At 42.1% G+C, this 20,041-nt stretch overlaps 2 protein-coding genes across 13 annotated transcripts in view; one reads left to right on the top strand and one right to left on the bottom strand.

Annotated features, from left to right (window-relative positions):
* Positions 1-19,119, bottom strand: part of GTF3C1 (general transcription factor IIIC subunit 1) — a 74,846-nt gene extending 55,727 nt beyond the window's left edge. Inside the window, exons 1-8 of one of the 2 annotated variants that reach the window (XM_075899171.1) lie at positions 18,850-19,119; positions 15,607-15,816; positions 13,681-13,857; positions 10,899-11,042; positions 9,549-9,645; positions 7,403-7,526; positions 4,976-5,134; positions 798-913 (exon numbers count right to left, since the gene is read on the bottom strand). In XM_075899171.1, the coding sequence (XP_075755286.1) occupies positions 798-913; positions 4,976-5,134; positions 7,403-7,526; positions 9,549-9,645; positions 10,899-11,042; positions 13,681-13,857; positions 15,607-15,816; positions 18,850-19,070 (1,248 nt within the window). In that variant the 5' untranslated portion in view covers positions 19,071-19,119. Of the gene's footprint in view, positions 1-797; positions 914-4,971; positions 5,135-7,402; positions 7,527-9,548; positions 9,646-10,898; positions 11,043-13,680; positions 13,858-15,606; positions 15,817-18,849 lie in introns of those variants that run through there. The other variant, XM_075899172.1, reaches the window with a different exon arrangement.
* Positions 19,120-19,168: 49 nt separating this feature from the next.
* The window catches only part of KATNIP (katanin interacting protein), a 128,147-nt gene continuing 127,274 nt past the window's right edge, over positions 19,169-20,041 (top strand). For 4 of the 11 annotated variants that reach the window (XM_075899181.1, XM_075899178.1, XM_075899174.1 and 1 more), the window contains exon 1: positions 19,215-19,264. The gene's annotated coding sequence lies outside the window, so the exon portion shown is untranslated. Of the gene's footprint in view, positions 19,265-20,041 lie in introns of all 11 variants that reach the window. The other 7 variants (XR_012896094.1, XM_075899173.1, XM_075899176.1 and 4 more) reach the window with 4 other exon arrangements.

A 20,041-nucleotide genomic window follows, 5' to 3' on the forward strand; every position in this document is an offset into this window, starting at 1 on the left:
GCTCTTCTGCTTTTTTTTTTTTTTTTTTTTGCAAAAGAGCAAATGTGCTCTTACAAAAGCCCTGTCTTCCTCCTCCCACGAGGAAGAAGGGCTCTTCCGAAAGAGGGTTTTTTCCAAAATTTGGCCCAGTGTAGATGGGCCAAATTTTGAAAAAGCCTCTTCCAAAAAAAATATTGGAAAAAGATGTGCAAATTGAGGAGTGCATTTTGCGTATCTTTTTCTGATAAAGCCCCATAGTGTAGACATAGCCCTACTCTCCCATCTGGGTGAGCCAGTACTATTTACAAACAGTTGGCATTTTTGGTCTCCTACTATGTATGGGTGAAATTCAGAATTGGGGGAGGGGAGTGGCAAAGAGGGGCATAGCTTGGAAATCCGTGTTTGCAGCTTGCAGGTAGGCTTAGGCCTATATAGCTGAAGATATTTAGTCATGGCTGCCCTAAGCATTGCAGACTCAGGAGCCTAAATCTCATTTTCAAAAGGAATTTAAGATGTTTAGGAATCTAAATCCCAACTGTTAATGGAATTTAGGCTCTAACCTGCCTAAATCCATTTCAGAAATGAAATTTAGGCTTCAAATTAGTCATGCATTGCAATGCTGAGCACAACACCCAGACTCTATAGAAAACTGCACATTAGTCCATGGGCTAGTTGATATTGAATTAATTTTTCAAACACTGTCTTCTCTATTCATTATTTTGCATATGCTCTCACTTGGCCAGTAAGTTATCATTTATTTCCACGATTATGCAGTTGCAACACTGTATTTAATCTCATTTTGATCCACAAGACATTACCTTGACAACTTTATATCTCTCTAGAAGACGACAGAGCATCCGTGCTTCTAGCTTTCCCACATTCATAGCCGATCGAATTTCTGCCTGAGAAATACCTTTGGTTCCTCTACTTTCAACTGTTTTAGGGAGGAGAAAAACAATTTTGAAACTTAAGTTTACAGGAAATCCCCTCATCCTGAAAATCTGTCTGAGGCTATCAGATCCGTCCTGACAATTTCTGTCAGCTTGAACATCATTATCTGAAAAGCTAAGATTTTCAAGCATACACTAGAATGTCCACTTGAACACTTGCTACTATAAATCATTTTCACTAATTAACGCTTAGTACTAGGTATTGTTGCATAAAGGAATATGAACATCTAAAAAGATGCAGATGATATTGTATTTGTGAAATATGTACTAATTTAAAGACACCATAATAGACATGCACAAGAGGCAGAATTAAGTCTCCCTGTGCAAATTTGACAATATTGGCTTGAGTGCTTAGCTGTGATAAGAACAGTTACTTATCTTATAGTAGCTGTAACTATGACTCTCCAAGATCTGCTGGGCATGTGGATCCCACTTGTGGTGTGGTAGCACCCCTTGCATAGGAGTTCAGGAGCTTTAAAAGCAGTGTTCATTAAGGGTTGTGCATGCACTCCATCTCACCCCCTTTCTCTCAAAGATATAAAGGGCAGTGTTACTGTGCTCACTCCCTCAGTTTCTTCTCACCACCCCAAGTTTCAGAATCTCTAAACTCCAGGGATGTGCTGTGGGTCATGGGATCCACATTCAAAGAACATCTTTAAAAAATACTATTTCTATAAGATAAGTAATCATTCTTTTTTGTTTGAGCCCCTGCACATGTGGCTCCCAACTATGATGATTAAACAGACAATTCAGAGATTGAGAGAGTACATCTGAACAGAGAGTCTAGGACTGCTCTTCCCATTTGTGCATCTGCTCTGAAGCAGATACTAAGGAATAATGGCTGGGAAAAAGTATACTATGAAGACCAAGCTGCTTCTCTGAAAATTTCAGCAATTGGTATCCTACTGAAGCACATTGCTGAGGCCACATAGGATATAGTGGAACAAAATTTTAATATACTCTTTGATCCATTCAGATAATGTTTGGAGATTGATTTGCCCTTTTAAGCACTGTCATCTTCTTACTATATATTTTAGAAATGTGTGTCTGTCTGTGAGTCCGTTTGTTCAAGAACTCCTCCTACATGGGAAGAGCTAAGACAACAAATATGTGCATGCAGCCTCCTCTTCTCATAACTTAAATTCGATTGTTTCTCATAAAATGAAACGGGAGGGGTCTGGCAGTTATACTGCAGAATGACCACAGGGGGCAGCAAGGGGCCAGAGATGAGGATCAGGATAGCAATAACTCCATTGGGACAGCAGAGGTCTAGGGTAGAGAAAGGGACAGCTATCTATCGTATATTTCAGAGAGTTTGTCTGTGTGTCTGTCTGTTCCCCAACTGGGACATATGCACTCCTCCCCCAGCTGTGCCAGCTGCAACTGCAGAGGCCGTGAACAGGGGCTTCTCACCTGGCCCCAAGCTGCTGCAGTGAGAGAGGGCTAGGATTGACCTCTCCCCACTGGGGCAGCCTGCCTACTGAACCCCTCATCCCCAACCAAACCCCAGAACAATGATTTAAATGAAGAAAAACAAAAATTATTTCAGTTAAGGACCTGAGCAATGCCAGGTAAATCTAGTAAGCAATAAAAAGAGAGTTCAGAAAATGCCCTAGATGTGTTACATTAAGGTAGCAGAAGAACATGAGAATGCCCATCTAGCCCTATATTCTGTCTTCAGAGAGAATTAAAATGCCATACAGAACCAATTTTTGGCAGATAGAAGTTTAGGACCACCCAAAGCAGAGCTTGTAACCTTGACTGTCTTGTCTCTTAGCCACTGATAAATCTATCCTTCATGAACTTATCTAATTTCTTTGTGAACCCAGTTATATTACTTGGCCTTCCTGTCCTTTAATATAAATTACTAACGATTAGCTTGCTGAGTCTACAGTCAAGTAACTATAGCTTTGATTTTAATTATATGGATACTGTGCTTTACAAGCCCATGCCAACTGGTCTAGAACAGATTTGAACCATTATTTTAAGCAACTGCCTTTGATATTCTAAGCTTGTCCACTTTGAGACCAAACATTCAAATAGCAGGCACTTAGAAGTGCCTTACAGACAGACATATCCTTAAACAAATACTGGAATTGTGATACTACACAATTGGTGATCACCACTAAGCCTCCAACCTCATCTATGGCAATTGCTTTTAAGATTGTACTGATTGATGAAATGTTGATTGTATACGAATATGGTCCTGGATGAATTAATACATCATTGACTGGTTAAGAATAACCAAGTGTACTGGTCTGAAATGGAGTGTCCAAGATAAAAGCTGACCTGAAAAGAACCTGTCATCAAAATAGTAAATCAATGTTTCCTGAACTCAAGAAGGGTTTATCATTCTATTACATTCCATTTAACATGGTCTATAACACTTACCAAACTGAAATTCAGTTTATTAGTTTGCAGTTTTAAAATCTGATTGGCACATCAGCAAATTATAAAACTGACTTCGCACTTATGCTTACATGAGGTTAAATGCAGGGGGACAAAGACATCTAAAAATGACATTGTGGGTAAGGCAGTAAGGAAGATACTAGAGTGGAACTAAAAACGAAGGAGAGGTATGGATTAAAGAGCAGCAAAGGAGGAACTGTTCTCCCAACCTGCTCTTTACGATAAAGCAGGGCTACTCAACACGCGGCCTGTGGGCTGCATGCAGCCCACAGCCTGTTTGTTTGCGACCCGCAATGCAGTTTGGGTTTACACAAGGAGCAACACATGGCCTGCGGGTGGGATCCTTTGAACATGGCCTCCACTTGGAACATGCTCCATAATGGAGAGTCAGTGTAATGGTCTTCTGTTGATATGCATTTTAGTAGTTCAATTCCTGGACTGTTATTGCTCATTAAAAGTGCTGTCATATGGGTGGAAATCGGGTAAACAGTGCATTTTATTAATACCAGCAGAACTGACTTAAATGGGGCCTGTGTGTTGTGTAGTCTTGCCTTCATCTTTGTATTCATACCCGTCAGTGTGAAAAGAAGCTATTTGCATATATTTGCACGTACATGCAGCCACACTTAAGTTGTGGCCCTCAGCCTGTGCTGTGAATATCATTGTAGCCCCCAGGGCTTCCAAAGTTGAGTAGCCTTGCCATAAAGTGTTTGGTTTTACTATGAAAGGGGAAAGGAAGAGGGCAGTTCATTTTTTTCCCCTATTAACCTCCCTTACTGCTCACACCACTCCTCTGTGACCCCATCCCCACCCACTTCTCCACTTTGAAAATATAAACAGCAAAAGGAAGACGGTGATGGCAATTGGAGGCAGCTCGCTATTTTCAGCCTCACCAGTTACTATGGGCACCAGCCACCAGTGTTATGATGGATACAGAAGTCCTGACATAATTGTCTCCACTACAAGTTCAAATCATGTCTAGGCTTGCACTGGAACTGGAGAACTAATTTAAGTGATAACATGGAGGCAAAGACATATATACTAGGAAAATGGGTGATACTGAAAATCATTAGCTAACATTTAAAAAAAAAGAGTATGGGCTGAACTTCCTTTAAATAATGTTATCTGCTAAGTAATATTTTTAAACAACCTATTTTCTAGCGTAGAAAGGGCCCAAGAGAACAAAAGTTGAGCTGTCAGAGGGAAAGCAGTTTTAGTAAGCATTTAAAATCTTGGATCATTTTTCTTAAATATTTAACTCAAATGACAAGCTGACATTTTGAATAAAAGAAGCTTTGCTAATCAATCACCCACACTCCTTTCAACTGAGGTATTAAGAGGTCATAAACAAGCCTGAGACATCTCATTTTTATATCCTGGTAATCTCTAGAAGCAATCAATATGGGATAGGAGAAATTCTAAGGTGCCAGGCAGTGTCAAACAGTAAATAACAATCCCCGACTCTGACTAGATGAGACAGAGGGTGGGAGAAAGGGAGTATTTTTGCCATTTCACATATGTTCACAAGAATCTAATGTACGAGGTAATGACAATTTCAAAATTAAGACAGTAAGAAAACAGTTCATTTTTATGCAATGAACTGAAAACCACACACGGAATCTGATTACATTACCTACTTAGCTCATAAGCCTGTGTCAGCATATCCCTCTCATAAATAATATCTACAGGCTGGACAGCTTTGGTGATCATCTCTTCCTCATCATCATCATGATAATCATCCATTTTCTTTCGAAATTCCCTTACTAATTTGAGGCATCGGACCATAACATCAGTCCCTGTGAACAGAGGGTATTACTGATTAGCAAAATAACTGAACAAAACATATGGGTGGAAAGGAGAGGTCCATATGAAAAATAAGTTAACTGGTTTCTCTTAGCATTGACAAACAGAATGGCATTCTCGAAAGGAGGAAATGTGAAGCTGCTCATTTCCTGTTAAGAGATTCCTATTTGCAACAGCTTTTCCCGGAAGTGAAGTATCTTAATGAATTAGAATAGGTAAAGGCCGGGTCATCTGCATACGGGGCTGATGAAAGTTATCACAGCCTCGACATTTTAAACCAGGGAGATGAGGGAAAGGGCCCCTGCTACTCTGCCGAGCTAACTCAGGATATCCCTAGGGTTCAAACAGTGAAGTACTTAAAGAGGGGGATGTGAAAAGGTCCTACAGGAGGGCATAATATGAAATTAGGGAACCTTTAACTATGTATAGGAAGGTGGCTAAATGGTGATCCTGTGAGATCCCTCTCTTCAGAAAACCAATTAGCCTGCAATCTCTTCAAAACAAAGATGTTATCCTTTTGATCCCATAATCACCTAACATACATTTGGGTGTCCTAAAGAAAACATTATTACCGTTAAATTACTATCTATCAAAACATAATACCACCCGTGAAAATTTGCAGACCTCCTCCTTTCTGAAAACAAACTCAGAGAACTTGGTTACAACACAATTATCTCTTGACCTGTTGTAATATGGTTACAATGTATAATGTGGCTAAGACTTTGCGCTGTTGTAAGTAGGACTAAACCAACAGATTTATTCCAGATTTTCTGTGAAGACTCAGGAAAATAATGTTGGATTAGTCTCAGCTATCAGAAATATCTTTTGATAATATATACGGACAAGAAACTCATAAAGTTTACTTTTCGCAGCTATGAACACTATACCCCATATTTATCAGAGTAATACCATTATAATATAATTATGACATAATTATGTTGCATTTTGTACAAGATGGGTCATGTAAAGTGTAATTGAGAAAGTTATGATTTGCTGAACATGATTAACCAAAATCATCATTTGTATCTAAAATTCTGAATATTGACAATGTATCTATTTCAAATGTAGTTACACCTGAGTGACGCCCACTTGGCAAAATGTTTCCAGTCTGGATAGCTGGTTGAGAAGAACCCATCGAAGATAGCAACACATCCGCCAACCGGTGAGCTTTTCTGAGAAAACCCCAGTAAGCCTGTAAGTAATGGCTGCTATGGTTTTCTAAGGGCATGTGACCAGACCACATGACTTTGGACTCCATTTTAGGTGCCTATATTTTTCCACAAATTGCTCTGGGAAATAAGTTTGAAACAAAGGATTCTTACCATATGGGAAAGCTTACTGAATCCTCAATCAGGGTGAGAAGGTGCTGATTTATAACTAGTTTTTCTAGTATTTTAGGCTTAGTTTGCAGTTTTGGTTGATCTACTAAGTAATATGCTTTGATCTGTTTACTATCACTTAAAATTTATTTTTGTGTTATAAAACAAGTTTTTTTTAACTGTTTTAATCTTAAACCACAGAAGAGCCTGGATAAAAATCTTAGCGTGGTTACTTCAATTGTTCATATTCCTCTCCAGCTGGAGGGAGAGGCGGACATATTAAGGAGCTTACACTGTACAGATGCCTGTGTACTGTAAGACGGTATTGGACTGATACTCAGGGGGGCGAAGGGGGATGGTGCATCCCTGGGGAGCTGGAAAATTGGCTGGTGTCTTTTGTTTGCACTCAGGTAACCCAGTTTGGATGAGTGGCACCACTTGCTGTTGTGTTAGGTGACAACAGGGCTGAGAGGCTGGCTGCATCCACAACCCAGTTGTGTGTCTTACAGGGACACAGCTGTTCCCACAGTCTCCAACCTGCATCCCAGAGGTGACAACTCGTCACATTGTGCATCTAGGGAAAAGTCAGATTTATTAACACAAATGGAGACTAAAAATATATGGAAAAATATGCTCTGTGAAAATGGAAAATTGATAGAAAATTATTTCCTTGGTGTAAGGCTGATTCACACAAGGATGACATTAGTACATTATCTAATCATATCATAATCCTATTAATGCCTGGTTTATTATTTAATGTTCAGTGTATCCCTGGAATGGATAATGATTTCAGGTGAGTTGCATTGTGTACTAATTCATTTATAACTTGATGTATACTGGAGATGCAAAAGGAGCTTTACCTTTAAACACTGCAATTTAAAATTTTGGTTAGTTTATACACTTGATGACATCAGCATATACGAGTGATGTGGCCACAATTACCTTTCTTTGTCTTATAGGGCCCACCGTCAGGATTCATGTCCTGTAATGGGGTAGTTAATACTTTGGCCAGGCCAGCATTCATCATATATTGATACAGACGCTTGAATGTTCTTTCACACAGACCCTACAGCAGTAATAGTAAAGAGAAATGAAAAAGACGACATTATTGTAAGGAGCATTCTCTACAAATCAGGACACTAATAGCAACTAAATCCTTGACTTTCATCGAGAGATATCAAGAAGCATCTCAGGGACAGAAAGCTGTTTCTGACTCAGCTATTATGAGTTACTCAACTATAGCTTTTGATCCCACTCCTTTACCTGGTTTTTAGTACCCAGTCATCTTTCCCTGTCTACAATTTCTCACTTATCAGTCTGGAAAAAAGCTTTCCCACTATCTCACCTGCCTCTAAGTACCATCCCTTAGCCTCCTTTCTTCCATTGTGTTCAATCATTCAAATATCCTAGACCTCAACTAAATCATTCACTCTTCTCAATCCTGCTTCTTACCTCTCCATTCAGAAATGACAAGATCAAAAATAATAATATATTATAAATGGAAAAAAGGGAAAGTTGATATTAATGAATGTAACTTAGGAATTGTAGTAAACAGATCAGGGAAGCAAAGGGACACAAGGAGAACTTTATGACCAATGGAGTTAAAGATAATAAGGAGGAAGTTTTTTAAAGTAGATCAGGAACAAAAAGAATCTTAACAATGGCACTGATCCATCACTAAATGGAAATAGTAGAATTAACAATAATGCTAAAAGTGCAGAAGTGTTCAATAAATATGTATGTCGTGTATTTGGGAAAAATAGGTGATACGATCTTATAAGTTGACAATGCTCTTTTTAGTCCATTAGTATCTTAGAAGGATGTTAAACAGAAGCTACTAAAGTTACCCATTTTTATATCAGGTCAAGATAACTTGCATCTAAAATTTTAGAAGAGCTGGCTGTGAAGCAAGCTGGACCATGAATGCTTATTTTCAAGACGCTCAGCTACCAGCCAGAGGCAGTACAGGAAAGAGCAGAGGTACCCTACAGTCCACATAAAACACTCTGGCCCACGGTGATGGGGAAAGTGATCTGCATTCCCCTGGCTCTCGAAAGAAGAGAAAAGAAGAGGGATCACAAAGCCTCTTCCCCTTCAGGTGCTCCCCTCCTTCAAGAGTGAAGAAAAAGAAGCCTCAAACTTTTACTTATAGCAGGCACTTTAGGAGGCTGCTCACTGCAGTTATGCGCCTCCAGCAGCTCCCAATTGGGTGGGAGAAGCAGGAACTTAACCTTCCAGCCCTAGTCTGCCTCTCCAGGATCCCCATCTCAGCCCCAGTGTCACTGCACTCCTCCTGTCAGTTCTCAGTATTCCAGTGGTCCCCAGTCCCTCCTCTCCCACTTTTACTCTCAGTTTCTCTTACTACTTGCCACCCTCGAAGTCCCAGTCTCCCCCAGGTTCCTTGGGCCTGTCTGGCTCTTGTCCTGTCTTCACTTCATTCAGAAAGCTCACTCCATGTTGCCTGGGCCCAGAAAAAGGAGCACCAAACACACAGGCTTGGCTCCACCTTAGCTCAATCTGCACCAACCAAGAGTGGCAATGGCAAAGAAAGTCCTGTTTTGCCTCCTCAGCTTGGGCTGGTGTATGCTCACTGCAGACGGAGCCTTTGGAGAATGCAGCTGATATGCTCCAACACTTCCCTACTGTGTATATGTGGACCTAAACACCTGGCCAAATTTGGACGTATTTTCACCACAACAGGAAAAAGCACCTCCCTGACACAAAGGCTACCTGCTTCTAAATTGCAAGTCCCTGTTCCAGATGGGACAGGCACAACACATCCTCAGAGAAAAAGGTTATTTTTAAAAAATAAAAACATTTCTCGTATGCCTCATTCTGGGAAATTCCTAAACCATATTGTCTGAAACTTTCTAAAGTTTATTTTGAGTTAGAAATCTGACATTGAAAAATTCAGCCTAACAATTTAAAGTCTGGCACTCAGAAGCAATAGAAAACAGGTCTGCATAATCGAAAATATTACTAAGATCATCCGACATTTCCCATTACACAAACCGCCTCTGCATGTAACGCTGATTTTTTTGATTAATTAATAACAGATTGAGATCTTGAAAGCAAATGATAATCTCACCAGTTCTTCCCTCAGGTTCCCCAAAGTGTCCATTTTGTTTGGTCGAGTGCTCAGCACACTTGAGAGCTTCTCCATAAGAATATCATATTTGCTTCTCCTAAAACGAAAGTTATTCAACATGTCAATTTCATGAGTGATGATTTTTACATCCAGCAATATCACAGGAGACACCCATTACCATCACAGAAGTAGACTCAGAAATGGAAAGCCAAGGTTTTTGCAACATTTGAGGGAAAAAATCAAGTTTTTGGTGTTTGGTAGATGCAATTCAGTATTTGATTAGTCTTTATATTTGGACTCAAAACTCAACATTTGAGTTGAGTGCCTTTGATTACTGATGTGCATTAAATTGGTATCCACACCATTTGTGCACTTCAGACACAAGGGTGCTGAATATGTTTCTGTACGTTTTCCCATGGGCTGTTGAACTTCTCCAAAACGTCTTTAAAGGTTGACAAACCCCATATAGGTTTCAGTAGAGCTTTTGAGCCACATTAGTACTTCACATACATAGTTATCTGTGCACAGTACTTAGATGATTTCCCCATATTATCTCTATCCATCATATCCCCCACCACATATATCTTGATTTATGTTATCCATCCGTGGTTTGCCTCCTGGAAACTTCAGTATGCAAAAAGCTTTATGAAGTTCATGTGGGGCTGATGATTCCTATTAACAGGCTTTAGTTACAGGGCCACCTACTTTTAGTCTAACAATATTCAAAGGTTGGATATTTGTCAGACATAAAACTATATGTGAGAGAAACATTGCTTGTCATAGGAAAGTCATATTTCATAATTTGCTTTTATCCACTTAGTAGTCCCACACTGTGGTCATATATAGAGCAGAATTTTTAGAAAAATCATGAAGTTCATTTCATTTACACACAGAGTGCTGGTATGGGGAATGTCCCCTCCACTCAAGTGGGCCAAACAGCAGGTACAAATATCCAATACCAGGAAGATAGTCACATGAGGATTATTACTTGAACCAAAGTTATTGTGAAGCTAGGCCTGCTGTTTTACTGTGACTAACTATGAAATAGAGGAAGAGAGTCAGAAGTAAAAATTGACTAGAAGACACAGCTACAAACACAATGAATAAGAAAAATCAGGTCTCTGTAGGACAAGATCAAACAACAGGATAACAAGAAAATCATAGCTAGAGTAGGGGTGCAACTCCTTTATAAAGTTCTTTCTCTGAATGCTTAGGGGCTGTGAATACAACAACCAAGAGGCACTACTTCCAGAAAGTTCTGATGATCCTGTGGCATAAGCGGCATATCTTAATGATAAGAAAGCAAATATCAAACCCTGAAGAACTACTTTCCAACTGCTTGATACATACCTGTCAACATGAAAGCGGTTCAAAAGCAGAAGAATTGAATGTTGCTGAGTTCCACTCGGTAATCTTATGACATGGGACTGCATTGAAATGAGACCATTTCTGTCTAATACTCTTCTGTGATAATGAATTTTACCAGCATCCACCCTAGAGAAGACAAGATATGCACAGAACCTCCCATGATGACTGGTAAATAAATATAACAAATTAGATTCATACACCTGTTGTTTCAATGCCCTTTATAAATTTACATTAAGCTATAAATTGCTTGTGAAACGTTAATTCAGCCCCCTTGTGCATATGTACTATGATGGTCTTAAAACAGAATCACATACTGTTTTTTTCCATAGGAATTCATTCAGTGCACAGGAAATGAATCAGGGTAATGTACTAAATGAAGCTTCTGTCTATAGGATTCAGCCTCATCGGTTACAGAAGACAGATGTTAAGTAAATGAAGGGGAAAAAGTGATGTAGTTTGGTTAAGGCAGCTGAACACCACATTGAAAAATTGGAGTTTCTCTCTGCTTCTGCCACGTGACACTTGGCAGTCACTCAAGCCAAACTTCCCAGTTGGCCACTAACTGTGTTTTTCATTTTCAAAGCACTTAACTTGAAACACGTAGGGTCTGATGTGCAGCTGTCCTGGGCATTCACTGCTGCAGCTGAACTCAATGGGAGCTGTGCATTGAGCTCATGAAATCAAGTACTTTAACTGAGCTACAAAAACATTAAGTACTCTAAAAAATCAGGCCCCAAGTTGGACACCCAAAATACACAATGTTGACCTTCATCTCTCTGTGCCTCTGTTCCCTGTCTGTAAAATGTAGGGAATCCTATCACCGTATCTTTACAACACCCGGGTGAAACATTCATTAATGTTTGTGAAGCACTCCTATTATGATGGGAGCTGCAGAGAAACACCCATGGTGAAATTAACAGTCCTGTATTCAAGGCAGGGTGTAGATGGTGTATAGTAAATATGACCTGGGGTACCCATACTGAATGACAGGGATAAGAAATATTGAATAGCTACTCAACCTTAATTCTGGCATTTTCTAACTTCTGTGTGCTTGACTTTGCAACCTTAATATTCATTGTGTATTTTTTTAAAATGCAATTTCTTATTTTTTTTTAAAGCAAATAGAAAGAAAAGAAATCCCATCATGTAGAACCACACGGGCCCTACATCCCGCAGGGCTGGAATCTTTAAGTCCACAGCACAGAATTCTGCCACTAGAGCTAATGCAGTAACTGGGAACAGCAATAGGCGATCATCCTCTTCAAGCCATGAGAGACAGATATCCAGAGGGTTTCCTCTGCTGTCCAGCCAATAGCTATAAACATTGAGACTCAAGAAACCTGAGTTTAACTCCAGGGGTTTTAGTACTTACCAGACTACTCTGTACCTGTCCCTCCTCTGCTCCTAACCCAACCCCAGCCTGATCCTACCTTAGCCTGTCTGGAAAGCACAGGAGAGTCTCCTCCTCCCCCTGATACTGTTCAGGAAACATGGAGAACATGTGAGCACAGAACACCATCTTCCTGTTCTCAGTTCCAATACAAACCACCACACTGCCTTCTGGCAGATGTTACCCTGAAACTTTGATCCTTCATGCAAAATGTAGAGTCCCTAACACCATTTTCTGAAACAGATGAACATTTCCTCTTGCTTTTTTTAAAAATTCAGCCCGGGGCCAAGATCAAAATGTAAAGAGTTTTCAGCTTTAGCATTTAGACTCTTGAAAAATAGGTAGAGCAACAAAAAAAGGGTCTTATTATGAAAAGCATAGTTCCATGTGTAATTACTATACTGTATAAAAATATTTACACTTTCAAGGAAGTAGAAGAAGCAGGTGGAACCTTTCTCTGGAAAACGTTGGGCTATAAAAAACATATTTCTACTTAACTTAGGCTTGCATTAAAAAAAATAATTACATTTTCAGCGCTTACAGTTGCAAAGAAAATCTTGTGATCATGAAGAAAATGTTTATATACCGTGCTAGTCTGTAGTTTCAGTGTCTGCTCTTCATAAGCAGCAGGCATAATGTGAAATTAACATCAATAGTTGCAGTAAAACAATACAAATCTGAATACAGTAAGAACCATGTCAATTTCATGCTGCTGCTTGGCAAAACTAACAAAAACAGCAGAAGCAGACAGTAAAGCTATTAATAAGGATAGGAGACTTAAAAATGGAACCTTGAAATAATAAAGAATGTTCTTGGTTGGGTGAAGCTTCAAGTTTTCCTATGTAGTTGCTAGAAACTAGTAGACAAGGAAGATGGTCCCAACTAGGGCTCAGATACAGAAACTCGGCAGAAACCCCCACACCACCCTCTTCGTAGCAACTAGGGTGAGTGAAGGGGGAGAAGCAGTAGCTGGGCTTACTAAGTTGCACAAGTTGCACACCTGGACTTTGAAGCACTTCATGTTTTGTATCTAGCTATTAGGATCAATCCTACATACGAAAGTAATCCCTATACATAAGCAGGCTAAGATAGGAAATTAAAATACCATCTCCAACTGAAACTGCAAGAGGCACTTAAGCAAAGCCTAAGTAGTTAACTGTGTGTCTTGACCAAATTACTACTTTGTTAATAACTATTTTGGTGACAAAGTACCAGGAGATTTAGTTACTACAAGCAGTAAGCTGGCATCACCAGCAGCACAGGCCCGGCAGAAACAAAGTGCCTCTAGCATTGGGAGGAGATATTCCCGATGAATGAAGCCTTCTCTGCAAATCTTTGATTTACTTCAAACAAATCAACAAACTCTCTACTTACTTGAAAGCCCCACTGTGAAGGTCTCTCTGAAGTTCCCCTTGCCATCTTGAACGACCTAAACGCTCCAAAATGCAGTAGGAGAAGTCTGGAAGTTTTAAATCTGGATCTCCTTCCCAGCCAATTAGGGTCCTATAGCGCAGATCCTGTGAAGCAACGATGACTAGTTTCTCCCCCCACCTAATGTGGAAAAAAACAGTAAGAAATGAGGAGTTAGTTTCCTAGAGCTCCTAACATTAACCATTTCCTCACCTGCTTCCTTTATTGATGGGATCGCTTTGATTTCGTCTAAGGCTCAGTTGAACATCTAGGACCTTCTCTCCCCCTCCATGATTTCACATAGCAGTCATTAACATTATAAATGGTTATCTGTGATGCCAGAAAAATATTTCACTAGCACCAAATTCTAGTGTTGTATAGCACTAGAGCAGTATAGCTGCACTGGTGTAGCACAGACATGGCCCTCGTGAGCAGCATTAAAAGTAGTAAACTTTCAGGTGGAACAGGTGACAGAGCTCTAGTTACAACAGAAGCAATACACTTACAAAACAATTAGCTGCTAGATAATAATTATATAGCCCACAGGTTCTCTAAGTGTTGCTATTGCAGTACATCAATAGAGAAAATGTAAGTTCCAGACCAACTTGCTTAATCATATTCTTAAGATTGAATGGCAGTAGCATTGCCAAATACATGTGTATTTTACTATAACAAATTGTCACAGGGAAACCTAGATTTCTCCACTGCACTGCCAGGAATGTGCAGAACGATGGCAGCACTGAGACCTCTGAGCTAACTAGTGGCACAAAGAGCATGTTCACTAGAAACATTTACAAAAAGAAAAAATTTGTTGGTTTGAAAAGCTATGTATCAGGTTGCCAGGTTAAAGTCCTCAATTGCTAAAATGAAGAGAAGCCAAGCTAACGCTAGGCCAGAAAAAAGATCACTTTTCGGAGGCTCACTGCAGATAGACTATTCAGAAGTTTAACTAGCAGGCTTCTAATGATTTCTCTTGTTTATGTTCAAGATTTGGCCACAGTTCCAGGAGTACAACAAAAGATGCCTCTTGGTCCCCCTGCCAAATTTCAGATTCTTACTCCAAACCAAAGATGTTAAAGTGCTGTAAGCATTTTTTCTGACCACTTTTGAAATACATATTTTCTCTAAACTTCCTCAAACTTTTACCTGAATTTTTTAAAGAAAGTGACCCAAGGTGGACACCAAACTGCTCAAGGTGGGTGAGATTTATTAGACCAACTTCTTTTGATGAAAGAGAAAAGCTTTTGAGCTAACAAAAGGTGGTCCAATAAAATATTACCTTACCCACCTTATCACTAATAACTGGGATTAACATAATAGAACTAGTGCACCAAATGGCCCATATAATTTGTAAATATCAGCCCAAATAGTTACAGTTTGGCAATAGTAGAATTCCACTTAACCTTTCCCATATAAATAACTGTAAGTTAAAAGGTACAAATATCTGATTGTTTGAGGACTGTAGCTATCAAAGAGGGAAAGGAATTATTTAGGGTGAAAAAGGAGGAAGTAGACAGAAGAGTTTACAATAATTGGAATGCAAGATCAATAAATGCATTAGGATTTGATTAAGAAAGCTTAGTCATTCATATACCCTTTTAACAAATGTGGTGAAGGAGAGAGAGCCTGAAATCCCATGCCTCTGAAAATGGTTCAGTGCACATTTTGGAGGGTGCACGAGCATTTGGCCTATGGCAGCAACAGAAAAGTATATTGAAAACAATGGTTTTCATATAAATCATTGGAGAAAAGTACTTAATACGGCAAAAAATAATGACAAATTAGACTACAGAGCCAGAGTTTTTTCAACTCTTTAAAAAAACCTGTTTCCAAATAACAAAGCATTATAACGTAAAATGAAACACCAACAAATACTGACATCTTACTCACTTTTCATAGGCTTCAGTGTATGTATAACAAGGCTGCAAATCCTTGGTCCTAATTTGATCAGTATAATTTAGTCTCTCCTTAAAATATTGGCATGAACCCTGTATGCCATCCTTGTTATCCAAAATCATATGGACAGGATAAATATCATCTAGAGGGACAGGGTCTCTTTTAGTCTCCAGTATTCCTGTTTCAAGATCTATTTCTTCATACCTGAAATAAAAATACAAAGAGAGCAATATTTAAAACTAGACGATTTACCTGGCATTGCTTGGGTGCTTAACTCAATTAATTTTTCTTTTCTTTATTTAAATCATTGCTCTGGGGTGGGGCTGAGGAATTGAGTATGCAGGCTGCCCCAGAGAGAAAGGACTAATTCAGCTCTTTCTCACTGCAGCAGCTGGGGGCCAGGTGAAAAGTGCCTCACCATAGCGACTCCTGGGCACAGACAGAGGAGAAGTGCATGCCCCCAGCCAAACCCTTTTACCTGCCTGGTGATCCTGTCTCTTTTCTGTATGGTTTTATGAGAAGTAATCCAGGCACAATCAAACATTTATCTTGCTTTAATTTATAGGAGGAAGCTGTATACTGAAATTGGTGGTCCTAGCTCTTACCATTTAGGAGGTGTTCTTGAACAATCGGATAGACAGGCAGACTCGCTCAAATATATAGTAGGGATGTTAAAATTTTAGATACAGAGGTAGCAGCATGGGGGGGGGGGAGAGAGAGAGGAGCAGGCAGCTACATGGGAGCCGGTACACACAAGAAGCCAGCTCTCCATGCTTACCGGCTCCTAACTGCCCACTGTGGTGCTGCCTCTGTATCAGAGGCAGCAACACAGGAGAGGAGGCAGATCCACAGGCGCCAATACATGCAGAGAGCCAGTTTAAAAGCTACAAAAGCGGCGAGGAGTCCTGTGGCACCTTATAGATTAACTGAAGTGTTGGAGCATAAGCTTTCGTGGGCAAAGACCCACTTCGTCAGATGCAAGATGTCTGACAAAGTGGGTCTTTGCCCACGAAAGCTTATGCTCCAACACTTCAGTTAGTCTATAAGGTGCCACAGGACTCCTCGCTGCTTTTGCAGATTCAGACTAACACGGCTACCCCTCTGATAGTTTAAAAGCTGGCTCCCCCCTGTCCCATCCATGCTGCTGCCTCTGATACAGCACGGGGGGGTTATCCTTGTGAACTAGTTCCTGCTGGAGAGATGGGTGAGCTGTGTGTAACTGCAAAGGTTAACCAATGAGCCCAAGCAGGGACTGTTCCCACCAGCTGACTGGAGCAGCCCCTGTCCATGGTGGGCCTGGCCTGGGTGGCACACGATAGGCAATGGCTACTCCCTCCGGCCAGCTGGAGCAGCCCTTGTCCACAGTCCCCCCACCTGCCTTCCTTTAACCAGTTAACCAAACAAACGGGATTTTAATGCATTATAGTGGCAACCAGACTCTTCCTGCAAGAGGTTAATACACAAGACTTGCCTGTCAACTGAGAACTAATAGCTTGCTGGTCAATAATATAATGGTGCAATGCAGCAATATTATATATGAAGTTATGAACATGAGCTAAAATCATGACTGATGCATGTTTATCAGACAAGTCTGGGGTGGGTACATTTGATTCTCAAAGACAAAGGGTAAGATGATGCCTCGGCCAGGTGCCCTCAAAGCTGTTGAGCAACAATATATCAAGGGGCCATTCTTTGGCAAGCAAGGGGGGCAAAAAGAAACAGATCTGAATCTTAGAAAACAAAAGCATGGAACCTCTATCACCACCAGATTCTTTGTCTCTGACCTTAGAGCAGGGGTAACCCCTCAGGAAACAGTTAATAGAAAAGCATCAGCTTATCAGTTTCTGCTAACTCCCACTCCTAGGAAGCCAGCTGTCATCCAGCACCACAGGCTAGGGATGTTAAATATCAGTTAACTGAACAGTCAATTAACCTCATGAATTCTTATTGTTTACTGGACTATTCTATAGTGCCCAGGGATGGGGCCAGCAGCCAGTGCACTCCAGCCCCACTCTCAAGGAGAACCCTGCCACTCCGTGTGGCTGCCTCTGTATCAGAGGCAGCAGCACGGGTCAAGGGGAAGCTGGTCCACGAGGGGAGCCAGCTTAAAACCCAGCTCCCCTGGTGGACTGGCTGCCTGTCGCCCCCAGGCTGCTGTCCAGGGGGGAAGGACTGAGTTCCTGGACTCAATGCAAGCCTGGCTCCCAGTACACTTTAAATGCAGAGCTGCAGTTGGGGTAGATCCTGGACTCAGGGTGAGCCAGGACTGAGCCAGCCTGCTGGCCAGCCTGCTAAAAAATATATGGGGGGGGGGGGAGGAGAATGCGTGTAGTTTATAGCATTAACCAATAAGCTTTTGCTTATCTGTTAATCAACTACATTATTACATCTCTGCTGCAGGTTCTGCGGTATTAAGTTATACTGGAGGGCCTGCTACGCGGCCAGCTCCCCAGAACTAGGACCAGCAGTCGGGAGCTGCCCCCAGATTTCCTGGAGTTTGGAAACAGATCCTGGTCTGAAGTTTAATCAGCAATGTTACTGAGCATGTTTGTTTAGTACTAGGAAGTGTGTTCTCTGTGGTTCTCTTGTAACCATTTCTGACTTTGACATGCGTTTAAATGAGTATAAATGTAACTCCTTGCATTTAAATAAACTAGCTTATTTCTTTAATTAAAACTAATCCAGTGTGGTGAACTGTCCAGATAACTTCATTTAAGGTAGCAAATGTTGCATATTGATCCCCTTAAAGCAGGAAGAGACTCAAAATACTTGGACTGTACAGGAGAGAGCTGGATAGTGCAGAGCACACATTTTGGGGACAAAACCCAGGCATGGGAGTGGGTTGGGATCCCCATGCAAATGATAATCACCAGCAGAGAAAACCAGAAGATGACTGATGTGTGGCGGGCACATTGCAGCCATACACCGAAATTCAAGGTGTTACCTGCCTGCTGGAAAACTGTACTTAGCCCAGGTGGGAAGTAAGGTAGCAAAGCACTGCAAGCCACCCAGGTTTGCAGGGCAGGAGCGACACAGCCTCTCACCGGTCTGGACTCGTGGCCCCTCTCTTTTTGTTCCTCCTATCCGTGTGCGGAATAAGTGTTGTTGTGCGCACCGAGGCATGTGCACCACCAGGAGAAAGACGCGCTGGGCGGCCGCCCAAGCGCCCCGCTGACGGGAGCAGGGCTCTGGACTGCACCGCAGCACGCCATGACCCCCGCCCACAGCGCCCCTCACCGGTCGTGCAGGCGGAGCGGGGGCCGCTCCCGCGGCAGCAGGTAGAAGCTGAGGTCGGGCTGGGCGCTCAGGGCCGCCCACAGGAGCTGCTGCGTGGCGGGCTCCAGGGGCAGCGGGAAGGGCGGGACGCGGCTGCTCAGCCGGTACCACAACGTGCCCAGCGTGACGCCATCCAGACCCTCCAGGGCCACCTCGTCCAGCAGCGCCCACAGCGCCTCCATCCCGCCTCCGCCCACTGCGCCTGCGCCGCCACTCGCCCTGCCGAGGAGAGCCACTGCGCCTGCGCGCCCGCACCTTACGTCGCAGAGCCTTGTCGCTCCGGAAGTGAGGTAGACTCCGCGCGACGGTAACCAAGGGAACCAGTAAACAGGGGGGGTCCTCAGGTCGGTGTTGCCGCTGGCGGGAAAAAGACAAGGTGCGGCGCGGCGGCTCCGGAGTGAGGGAGCGGAGGGTGGGGATTGAGGGCAAGTGACTGGCCTGGGGGAGCGGGGAGGCCTGGGACAGGGGCGGGGGCCCTTGGGCGGGCCCTGGTGCGTGTGCGAGGAGGCGCTCCGGCCGCAGAGTAGCAGTTTGTCCCGGGCCTGGCCCGCCCTTGCCCGGGAACAGCGGTCGGAGTTAGCTTAAAACCCAGGCTGAGGAGCCGGGGCTTCGCCTCAGACCCAAACAGCAGCTTTCAAGGGGCCCTGGGAAGCCTGTCTGGTGCCAGGGCAAAGGTCCAGTGTCTGAACAGCTCCGTGCGCTTGATACCCCCGGGAACGGGGCGTGGCGCTTAACCGAGCCCCTTCCCGTACGGGCTCGGGCACTGCTCTTCGGTTTTACATTCTTGACTTCCTAGCCTATGTTGTGGTTAACCTGTTGAATTGAATTATATAGCCAGGAAAATATAGGGGGAAAACGAGTAAAGCGGTTTGGGAGGAGGCAATATGAATTCTAGTGTTCGTTTGTTTTTATTTTCAATAAATTGTGTGAATTGTACTAAAATTAATAGAAACTTAACCTCTGTACCTTGGCTATCGTTTCCATGCATGCCTTTTAGAGGTTACATGAACTGGATTTTTTCCTCTTCCTGTTTTTAAGATTAGAAATTCAGGTGGCACCTAAGAGCATGTCTACACTATAATATTAAATTGACCTAGGTTAAGTTAATTTATGGCCACTTCTGACTTCCACACACACTAGCCTCCTTCAATTA

Source organism: Pelodiscus sinensis, chromosome 16 (assembly GCF_049634645.1).
Source record: "Pelodiscus sinensis isolate JC-2024 chromosome 16, ASM4963464v1, whole genome shotgun sequence".
Lineage (NCBI taxonomy): Eukaryota > Metazoa > Chordata > Testudines > Trionychidae > Pelodiscus > Pelodiscus sinensis.